The sequence below is a fragment of the Vicia villosa genome, linkage group LG6 (assembly GCF_029867415.1).
Source record: "Vicia villosa cultivar HV-30 ecotype Madison, WI linkage group LG6, Vvil1.0, whole genome shotgun sequence".
NCBI lineage: Eukaryota > Viridiplantae > Streptophyta > Magnoliopsida > Fabales > Fabaceae > Vicia > Vicia villosa.
In genome coordinates, this window is record NC_081185.1 from 98,952,740 (window position 1) to 98,964,433 (window position 11,694).

The 11,694-nt window shown below is 36.4% G+C and overlaps 1 protein-coding gene across 1 annotated transcript; it reads right to left on the minus strand.

The window, feature by feature from the left end:
• Positions 1-194: 194 nt before the first annotated feature.
• On the minus strand, positions 195-4,558 carry LOC131609396 (mediator of RNA polymerase II transcription subunit 33B-like). The gene is made up of 4 exons (XM_058881093.1): positions 4,216-4,558; positions 3,255-3,646; positions 2,104-2,310; positions 195-1,860 (listed from the first exon to the last, which is right to left on the minus strand). Exons 2-4 carry the CDS (start codon positions 3,460-3,462, stop codon positions 743-745), a joined length of 1,533 nt encoding a protein of 510 aa, XP_058737076.1. The 5' UTR covers positions 3,463-3,646; positions 4,216-4,558; the 3' UTR covers positions 195-742.
• Between the last annotated feature and the right edge of the window lie 7,136 nt (positions 4,559-11,694).

Below are 11,694 nucleotides of genomic sequence, written 5' to 3' on the forward strand. Positions count from 1 at the left end.
TAGTTTTTTAGTGATGGTTTCTCATTCTTGGTGATTGAAAATTTGATATCGTGTAAACAGTAAGTTATTCTCTGACTCACTAAATGTGACAAGCCTACCATTGTCATCATTATTGTTATGCCGATTCCTCTAAAGTAGAGTTGCCTTGAATGAGAATGAATGAAATTTCTATTTTCTTAATAATTGAGATCGCTAGATAAAATTAATTTAAGGACAAAAGTTTACTCTTATCTGTTTTCCTTGTAAAATCAGGTTGGTAATTGTATGATAAAATAGTTAAGTAACCTCCCGTGCAAAGTCCATCCATAACAGGGTACCATAAATGTTCCTTAGTGCCCGCTATGGTCGTTGATGCTGTCAATTGACACCATATAAGATTGTAAAGAAAAAAAATAATGAAAGGAGATTCAACCATATAGCTTCATGGAATTAAGCATCCCTATATTCATATATTTTTTTGTTTGCATATAGTACAAGTCACACTCCAAATAATTACAGTAAAAGATATCGATATCGACAAATTACCGAAAAACACACTACCCGAATAAAAGCCATTTGACTAGAAGTTTACTGAAATAGGCAGAAAAGTAGTCACTGCACCAGCTTGAAAATAAAACCTTTATAATTGTTTAATGCAACTAGGAATTTATTGCAACTTATATAAACCACTAATGTTTCTTAAAGTAAAGATTACTAACATCCGTCTAAAAGGTATTACTCTGTATAGTCAGTTCTGATAGATTTACAACCTACGTTCAAAATTTATAATCATTTCAGCTGCCGCACCCATGACGCCTATCCCTCCAACTTCCAAAAGGCGAAGAGCCAACTCATCCTCATTCAATCGTCTTAATCCCTGGCTCAGTCTCTTCAACAATTGCACATCAACTTCTTGGACCCACATTGGAGTGCAACCCACCATCAGCTTCAAAAAACCTGACACATAGGCTCGCCAAGTAGCATGATGGCAACATAGTAATTTATTCTTCTCCAGGATGCTTGCAAGGAATTCTAAATGCATCCCAATAACCAATGCCCGTTGATTTGGTGGAACTGAGTAATGGTCAATACCCCATGCAAATGCCGCACTAAGCATAACAAAATACGCCAGTGCATGGCCGATAAGCTTAGCAACCAGAGATCCAGGCTGTTCACCATTATGCTCCAAATTATTAGCTGATAAAAACCAGGAAGGAACAGTATCTATCATCAATGATTGAACCAATTTTTGACCACCTGATATCCAGATCAAAGAAGCCCCAAGTAATGCAGCATGCTTGGCACATGCCATGTATCTGACAAAAGAAACATGTCCACATTGCATTCCATATCTGGTTTTCTTTATAGTGCCTTTAGATAACTCGCTACTTACCAAGTCTCTAACTGAAAGCATTAGAATGGACATGATTTCTTTGTTCAAAAATGTGATATCGCCAATAGACCGGTACACTCTTAAGTAAAGAATCCCTGGAGCAACTGGAGAAACCCCCCTGGCAACTTGGAAAGAAAGGCCATGACCAAGAAGGGCCCCAACACCACCATCATTACTCATAGATGTAGTGCCAAATCCAAGAGTGGATTTGAAGCAACTTTTTAGCAGTTGAACTACAGCATCTCTATTGTGTTGGAAGACAGTTCCGGAAGCACGGAGCACAAAGTAATCACTCCAACGCATCACCTTTTGGGTCCACAGAGAAGTTAATACGGGCATGCAGGGCCAGGGGCAACCAGAAGCAACGGCAGTAAGAACTGGGGCAATCAGGACAAGGAATCTCCCTCTGCCTTTGTCAAGTTTGTATGTTATTGACAGGCTTACGAAAGCTGCCAAAGGCAAAGGAAGTTTAGCCGGAGAGTCTCCATCTGTTTACAGGGAATTTAGAATACTGTCAATATAATCAAGACCTACTATTTCAATATAGAATAACAATGACAAAAAAAATCGAAACTTAGTCCAGCACAAGTATAATTGCAAGCATGAGTACATAAGAATACAGCTAGTTGACTTATTTGTCAAAGACGAACCTCTTTAAGCATATGGATCTTTGTAACAATGTTATTTAAGTTATTTTAAAAACAAATGTAATAGTGACTAAGATCAATTACCAGCATCAAGGCTTGGTACATTAACACCTGTGTCTGCTAAAGTTTTCTTTATCTGTTGCTCAACAATGGATAAATTTGCAGCAGGGTTAGGCCAATCAACTCCATTCATGAAAGCTGGCTTCCATACGCCCCTTGTAACTTCGGCAGAAAAGTAGCTTGCAATGGCAACTAAAGATGCTGGTATAAAATCGGCTAGATCTTTGATGCCTTTGACAAAAAACAGAAAAAATACAGAAGTCAAATTACACAACTACTTTAATGATCCAGTATAAGTTTGACAAGCATGTGGATTCAATATCAGGACAAATTTAAGGAAAAAAATAGTCCATCAGTAATAAAGGAGCATCGTGGTTAACCTTATTAACCTACTTTCAAAATTATCTGTCACTTCTCTCCTTGACAGTTGGGCTTAGAAACTTTACACTAATGACACAAGATCTCTATAAAGTTGTTACTGACTGAGGACTATCATCAATTCGAAGATACGTGGGTTTATTTCTACTTATATTGGTATGGTTCATAATACACTTCACGATTTTTAATGAACTACTTCATGCCGTAAGTAACCCATCTGAACTACCGTTAGTTCAACCCAAAGATAGAAAAAGGCGAAGCAACATGGTGGTGTGGCACAATCTCTTAACCATTTGATTCAGTTTGATCTTTGGCCGGTGCATATAAAATAACATAGGTTAGAAGAGCTCAACTCCTTAAATAGATTTCAGCTACCTTAGGGGACTAGTCATCGCCGATGCATGTGGTGTTGACTTAAAATATTCCCAATTTCCAATTATACTACAAATAGATGCGTCCAAAATCGAGATGTTGTTGAATAAAACCCTTTGGGTAGTAAATTGAACTTTGAAACTAATTAAAAGACACTGCTTCCAACATATTTTTAGTTTTGTTATTCTGTAAACTGGTTTGGCAATTTTATGTTTAAAATAAGCCAAGTAGAGAGTGAAAGAGAACAGGACTAAAATGCCTCCCTTTTCTACCTAGAAATTCATTTGGAGCTTTACATCTGTACTCCAATCTAAACGCCCTCACCCCACATTTTGTGATAATCGTACATTTCGAAGCATCAATCCCTCATTATACTCCTAACTAATTCAATATAATTCAAGTTAGAAACAGGTAACAAGGCAAACCTGTTGACAACGCACGGCTAGAGATTTTTCCGTGCGCACAAGCATTAAGAGAAGCATCCAGCACATAGGGAATGGCTTCCAGAATATCCCAGGCAGGCACTTTTAGTTTAATTAAAGCCTCATCCAGTGTATACACAGATCCAGATGAACCGCTGTTTCCTAAGGTATTCAGGACTAAATAGAGATCCAAGTGGTGGATCTGCTGCATTGGTCCTTACTTGTTCAATGGGTAAAATATCAAACCGCCAGAATCTAAGCAAAAGAGTAAATGCATTAGAGAACACCTCATGATAAGAGAGTTGTTCTGCGGCTGTGACAGTCCATGTGACATCAGGAACACATGACCCAAAAACCTCACATAATAGCATTAGCCCTGCTGCAAGTAATGGAACCTGAAATGAAAAAACCGTAGCTATATCAGTGATCCGCTGTCGCGCACGGATCAAAAACGAGTATTTTGTAAAATGGTAGTTTAGCGGTAACGACAACTCGAATATCGTTCTCACAAGGATTCTCGTTGATTATTAACCAAAGGTAAATCGATTTAGGGGGGGTTTGTTTTAGATTTCGATTAAACAAAATAGTGAAAATAAGTGATTATCAAAATAAGCTGAAATAATTAATCTACTGTTTTGGCTTCCTAACTTATCATCGATCCAAATAATTTCCAACTCACAAGCGGATTCTATTCCCTTTTCGATTATAAAAACAATTATACAAGCGCAATTGAAATTATGTGATGTATGTTCCTAATTCCCGAATTAAGCAAACGGATTATATATAGCAATCGTGAATTAAGCAAACACGACAAACATACGCGGATTAAGCAAACGCGATTGAAGTATAGGAACATGCAACCATCGAAATAAATCAATCTAACCTTGGATAATATCGAATTAAGCAAACAACATATCAAAGATTAGAATTGAAAGGAAATAGATTAATTGGAAAATATAAGAACCTCAAAGTATCGGCGGAAACCGTTTACAGCAGATTAACCTCTAGGAATTAGTTCTTCATGATCAAACGTACAAGCTCTTCCAAAAATGTGAAATGGTGATCCCCTCGTGAACAGTACCGCGGCTGCTACCCTAAGGGGAAAGAGTGCAACCCGTTTTACAATCTAACTGGGTCAAACATACGACCCAGGCCCAAAACTAAATGACCCGAAACTTAACTAAAACTAGTGCTGCAACTTCAACGAATTTTCTGGCCCTTCTACAGTCCGATTCTGACTTTGGCTCCAACATAAGAATTGTAGCTCTTTCTCTTAGCTTTCCGGCGATTTTTAGAACGCCTCAATCGGACTCCTGGAACTCTAGATATGATTGTTTCCGTGCAGACTGCTAAAGCTGAAAAATAAATACGAAAATCAAATAACAATAAAAATAAATTAAAATATAAAAACTTTATAAAATACAAAAATAAGACAAGCAAACCATGGAAATGTATAAGTACAACCATAGAGGAATGTGCATCAAAATGCACTGATCAAATTCCCCCACACTTGAACTTTTGCACTCCGAGCAAAATGAAAAACAAAACAAAGAAAGCACAAATACATCAACAGTTACTCATCCTAGGCTACAAATCTTCTTCGGGTAAGTTTGCATCGACAGGTACTAATCTTGCACATTAAGGACATCGTAAGAACACTATACACAGATATGCAGACATAAGCCTCCTAAATACACAAACCAATTCAAATCATATTATTATACCATAGCCTAACTTACTCATCCTTTTTGCTCTTTTTCATTCAGGCGCAATCACATTAAGCCCGTTATCTCCACACACTTATAGCAGGACGACCGGTTAGTGACTCTGATCCTTTTTTGAACGGGGTTCCGGTACTTACGTGGCATAACCCTTTGCTTACTCAGATGTAGTTGCGGGGGATCGGACCGTAATCCTCCCTACCAAGTTCAGCACCAGAAACCGCTGAACCAACTAACAAAGAGTTTTGAAAACTTTTTTTTTGAAGATTACACAACCGTTGGGTTAAGTGACCGGGTGAGGGTCACCAAACTTAGAAGGTGTATTACCTTTTTCTTTTCTCTTTTTTTTTTCGGAACACTCACTTATATTCATCGGCTTCCCTGCGTAAAGTGTGTGAGAGATGGTGCCGACTGCTGAAATAAACTACTCAAGAGCTGTCAGAGAATGAGAATTTAAGGCTAAAACATAATAAAAAATTCAAATCGATTTCCATATGCAGGAGACGTACGGTGTTAGAACGATACCGATCTTGTGAATTTTTCCCACGTCTCCGCAAACTCGACTCAAATCAGTCTATAGCCTAAAACTTTCAAGAAGATGCATTTTTTTATTGGTTGAAATTAAAACAAAAACAAAAAAAATTGAAAGAAAACAAAACAAATAAATGATTCTCTCCCCCACACTTAAGCATTGTCCTCAATGAAAGAACATTAATATAAAATAAGAGTGAGAGAAAGGAAAGAACACACCCAAGTAGTCAAGGAGGATAAGTGATCACATAAGCTGCCTTTCCCAAAGAGAGATCTTCTATATTCTCTTCTTCCAAAGTGGGGCTCTCATGGACTAGCTTTCGATAATTCTCATCGTCCTTAAAAAGTGGTTTAGCTCCTTCGCCTTTTATTCCAGGATCAAAGAATGTTCTTCTAAAAGTAAAAGTGTCAAATGGGCATGTGAAGGTGCTCTCATCTTTCACAACATCAAGGAACCAAAGGTTATGGGGCTGCCTCGCTACTTTTGCTGCATCTTCAAGTGAGATCCTATGCACACACATGGACGAACTAATATCATAAATGTCATCCAAGGTCCATCCAATTCCTTTGTCATGCTTCTTCAAAACCTGCAAAAACTTACTTTCTTGATCAAAATAAAGTTTAGAAGAAATTATAACCGGAAGTTTTTCATTCATCTCTAAATAAGCATATTTAAGATTTTGAGGAATTGGTTTCAGCTCCCGGGAAGGTGGTTGTTCAATGGATGGTTTGATCCGGGCAGCCGGGGTGTCGAGAGCTTCATCTACATGAACAACTTCATTTGCAACCTCATCTGTAGTAAGAATATCAACTTGCAAGGCAACCTCAATTTCAGCACAAACAGAGCAAATTTTAGTGTCAGTACAAACATCACAAGAGTAAACATCATCAAAATCAGACAATGATGGAAAATCATCTGCAAACAAATCAGTACAAGTATTATCAACAGTTTCAGAAGGCAACTCTATTTGAAAAACAGAATGCTCTTCCAAGGATTGTTGGTTTGATCCTTGAGCTTGCTGCATGGCATTCACCAAAGTGGCAAGCTGTCCAATTTGTGTTTGTAAAGTCTGAAGAGTAAAATCTATTTGTTGCTGATACTGAAGATTATTTTCAACCATTTGTTTGACAATATCCTCTAGTGAAGGTTCGGAAGGTGCAGAGCACACAACCTGAAATTCATTCAAATGCTTATGCGGATCTTCACCTGCAAAACCATTAAACCTAGGCAAAAAATGTGTTAAACCATATTCAAATTCAAAAGGTGAATCGCCCGCAGGATAGTCAATACATAAACCATTATAGTTCACATTAGGGACAGCCAACTGCGTCAAAGTTCTTTGTTCAGCCATGAGTTTAACAAATAATGAAATACCGATTATGTCCCATACAGGCAAAAACGAATAGAAAGAATAAAAACGATTAAACTAAACTCAGAAAAATATAAAAACACAAAATTTAATCTAATTAAGACAAATAAGAATTTTGAGAATTTTTTTGGATTTTTTCGACTCTATGAAAACAGTAAAAAATTCATTAAAAATAGAAAAACGATGAATTTGGAGATTTGGGGTTGAATTCCCTTACTCTTTTAGAGTAAGGGAGTATTGATCGCACGATTTTTCTCCTTCTAGTAGGTAAAAACAGATTATCGATCAGACTCAATTTCCAAAAAAAACCATTTTTTCGACTCAAAATGGCGTTATGGCCGAAACCGCGAGAAACTTATGGCCTAAATGCACAAACACTAATCCTATGACTCTAATATCAGTTAATAACGACAAGAATCCCCGGCAACGGCGCCAATTTGATCCGCTGTCGCGCACGGATCAAAAACGAGTATTTTGTAAAATGGTAGTTTAGCGGTAACGACAACTCGAATATCGTTCTCACAAGGATTCTCGTTGATTATTAACCAAAGGTAAATCGATTTAGGGGGGGTTTGTTTTAGATTTCGATTAAACAAAATAGTGAAAATAAGTGATTATCAAAATAAGCTGAAATAATTAATCTACTGTTTTGGCTTCCTAACTTATCATCGATCCAAATAATTTCCAACTCACAAGCGGATTCTATTCCCTTTTCGATTATAAAAACAATTATACAAGCGCAATTGAAATTATGTGATGTATGTTCCTAATTCCCGAATTAAGCAAACGGATTATATATAGCAATCGTGAATTAAGCAAACACGACAAACATACGCGGATTAAGCAAACGCGATTGAAGTATAGGAACATGCAACCATCGAAATAAATCAATCTAACCTTGGATAATATCGAATTAAGCAAACAACATATCAAAGATTAGAATTGAAAGGAAATAGATTAATTGGAAAATATAAGAACCTCAAAGTATCGGCGGAAACCGTTTACAGCAGATTAACCTCTAGGAATTAGTTCTTCATGATCAAACGTACAAGCTCTTCCAAAAATGTGAAATGGTGATCCCCTCGTGAACAGTACCGCGGCTGCTACCCTAAGGGGAAAGAGTGCAACCCGTTTTACAATCTAACTGGGTCAAACATACGACCCAGGCCCAAAACTAAATGACCCGAAACTTAACTAAAACTAGTGCTGCAACTTCAACGAATTTTCTGGCCCTTCTACAGTCCGATTCTGACTTTGGCTCCAACATAAGAATTGTAGCTCTTTCTCTTAGCTTTCCGGCGATTTTTAGAACGCCTTAATCGGACTCCTGGAACTCTAGATATGATTGTTTCCGTGCAGACTGCTAAAGCTGAAAAATAAATACGAAAATCAAATAACAATAAAAATAAATTAAAATATAAAAACTTTATAAAATACAAAAATAAGACAAGCAAACCATGGAAATGTATAAGTACAACCATAGAGGAATGTGCATCAAAATGCACTGATCAATCAGCATCAGGAAATAAGGTACATGCACCATTAGTTAGTTTTCTGGCACAAAACCCCTTCCTCCATCATTTTTTTAAAAAACATTCTCTAACTTAAAAACTTAATTAGTTGAAGAGCCTTCCTAGACTGCAAAACAAACACATTAAAAAATGAAGAAAAAAAGAAGGTTGTTGGCAAATACATGTTTAAGTCAAGGACTGATAAGTAGAACATACCAAACCATGCAGGGAGAAAATATGAACACAGTCTATAGATGAAATTCCAACAAGTAGGACATTTAGAAGTGGAGCTTGGCTGATCAAATGGCTTTCGGTCTCAGTGTGATTAGGCAGACCAACAGGTGAGAGCAACATTGTGATAAAAATAATAGTGTGTTCCTGTAAACAAAGATAACAACATAAACCTTAAATAAAATAAAAGACAATTTAAAGAAGGGGTCAAGACTTAGGAGCCACCAAAGAAACTAAAGAACTTGTTAGGTCAAACTGGCAGTCTGCTGAACCGAATAATTTCTCTAAGCCTTTCTGTTTAAGTTTGTTAAATTTCATGTTATAGCTAACATTTAGTTGTACCGTTTTAAAACTTGGATTGAGTCAAACTCCTGCTTGTATGGTGTTGACTACCCCCACTTATAAATTTATGTTGAGGCCTTATCTCATCCCATGTAGGACTCTTAACATTAACGAAATCTCATGTCTCAAGAAAAAGGAATTTCCACACCTATGAGAAGAGTACCCAATGTTAGGATTATAGAATAGAAGGAAATTCAAGTAGTTATGAGTTGTTAGAGTTGCTAGTGGTCAGTTAGTTAAGGTTGTTTGTTATAGAGAGTATGTGGATAAATAAGAAAACACAAAGGGTAGAGAGCATCTTTGAATATTGTTACTGTGAATAGAGTATTCTCTATTGAGAAAGGGAAACCATTGTTGAGAAGAGATTCTCTCCTAATTCTAAATAAAATTGTTATTTCTTTGGAATCCAATTCTTGGGTTCCTAACAGAAACCTTCAAGGATGAGGCTGATTAAGGCGGATAATCCTACTTTCTATATGATTAGGGGTATGCAACAATGACTAGACCATGGGCTAAAAACTCCTATCTTATGAACAAGGCTTATCAATTCCTCTCTCAATCCTTAGAAGAGCACTTGAAAATGGTTAAGAGAACTCTTAAGTACATTAAAAGTACAAGTCGTGGCCTTTTGCTCAAATCAACATTACTAGAACAATCTTTTCCTCTGACATGCAGATTGAGCTGCTGATCTAGATGACAGACTATCTACTACTGGAAACTGTGTCTTTGGGAGCTAAATCAAATTTAATGTCTGGGCGTATTTTTCAAATGCCTAATTAAAAGTTGGAGCAAGTGTCAATTGTTATTATAGATGTGTCTGAGGAGTTTCCAAGGTGTATTGAAGCAAATAAAAAAGCTTTTTTTGGAGAAAGTTGTCTCACTTGTCATACAAATATTGTACTGGTATCGGACATTGAAATATATTGGACACAGAGACTCGTCTAATTCCTGAAGTGTTTGTGCTTCATAGGCTGTAACAGAATACTAGCCTCACTTGTATCATGACATCTACAAATGTAAAGGCACAGCTTCGATATTGTTAATATTCAGAAGATAGTCATTTTTTCTTGTTATGGTTCAAAAAGATAATTAAGATTAAACCTAAGTTTCTCTTAAATTCTCTTTACACATCTGCTGTCCTTTTGTCATCTTTTCTCACACTTTCGCTCTAATTCACAATTATAATAGAACTAAGCAAGAAAACAACTGTAGTCTTTCTGTAGCCAAAGTATTAGGATTACCTGTATATTCCATCCGCGTACTAGAGATGCCCCACACAGAATGGTAGCAGCAGATATCTTCTCTTCGTCTGAACCACTGATTGCAATTTCATATATCTTTTCAATCTCCGCTAAGCTTTCATCAAATTCATGAACTTAAATTCAGTTGCCTTACCTTCTAAATTTTCAAATAAGAGAATCTAATATGTCCAGCTTCAAAAAAGAAGAGTGTATCTGTTGTCACTGAGCAATACTATCATTATTCATTAATGAGACAGCTGCCCAGTTTAAATACCGGAAGTCTATGTCATGTGTGTGTGTGTGTATCTAAATTATAAATCTATATTTTGTCTCGATAACAAGAATCTCATTTCTTTAATTGTCTTTTGATCCAGGAACTATGGTTAGGTACTAACTTAGCCTAGTTTTATTAAGAAAATGATACAGAAGCCATTCATATTTATATAGAATACATTTGTTATTTTCATATTTATTGTGGATTATATATTTTACATACCACGACTATTACCTTCACACGTTTTACATATTCTTTTTAGTATTACTATAATATAATGTTTTTTATATACTTTATATTTAATTTACATTGAAAGCAAAAATACATCTATATGCTTGCCAATGAGTGCATGTTTGTGAATGACAAATAAAGAGATGATAAATTTGATTTAAGAATTAATTTATTTAATGCTATGTAAGGATTCTATACACTATTTAAAAAGAATTAAAAGAAATGTTGACGACGGACACTGGGGCAACGCTAAGATCGCTGCTTTGTAGCCAATTGATCATGGGTTCTAGTCACAGAAAACAGCTGATGCAAATAAGGCTGCATATATCTATTGATAAAACAGGATGTTAGGATATTGGTTTGGGCCTTAGTCCAAACCAAATAAATAGGAGTTAGCTTAATTAGTTAGTTTTTATTCCGCAAATAATTAGGAGTGGCTTAGTCAGTTAGTTTTTATCATCCAAATAAATAGGAGTTAGTTTAGTTAGTATTCCCCATATAAATAGGAGTGTATGGGACAGTAGCTAGTAGGTTATTATTTTCTGTTTTTCCTATTAGGGTTAGGGTTTGGGCAGAGAGAGATTCATCTCTCCTCTGAGGAGCATTTGCTCTGGGATTATAGGGATCAGTCTCTGTAATAGTTCTTAATTCAATCAATATTATATTTTCCGTTTATCTCAATTTTCGATCCCTATCAATTGGTCCGACCTGCCGGATCGTCGAGGTGCCAGCATTTGTGTCATTCAAAGATGATTGCAGAAGAAGAAGTGTTAGAAGAAGGAATGGTTGAGAGAATTGACGCAATTGAATTGAGAATGGGAAGATTGGAAGAATCGGTTAAATCCTTTAAGTTGGAGTTTCGTCAATTGCTAAGGACAGAGATGGCTAAGCATGTGGGGCATATTCCAGCAGAGAATCTTAGCTCTGATTGGAGTGTGTTTCCGATACCAAATGTTATGAAAGAGAACTGTGGAACAGAGTTTCATACAGA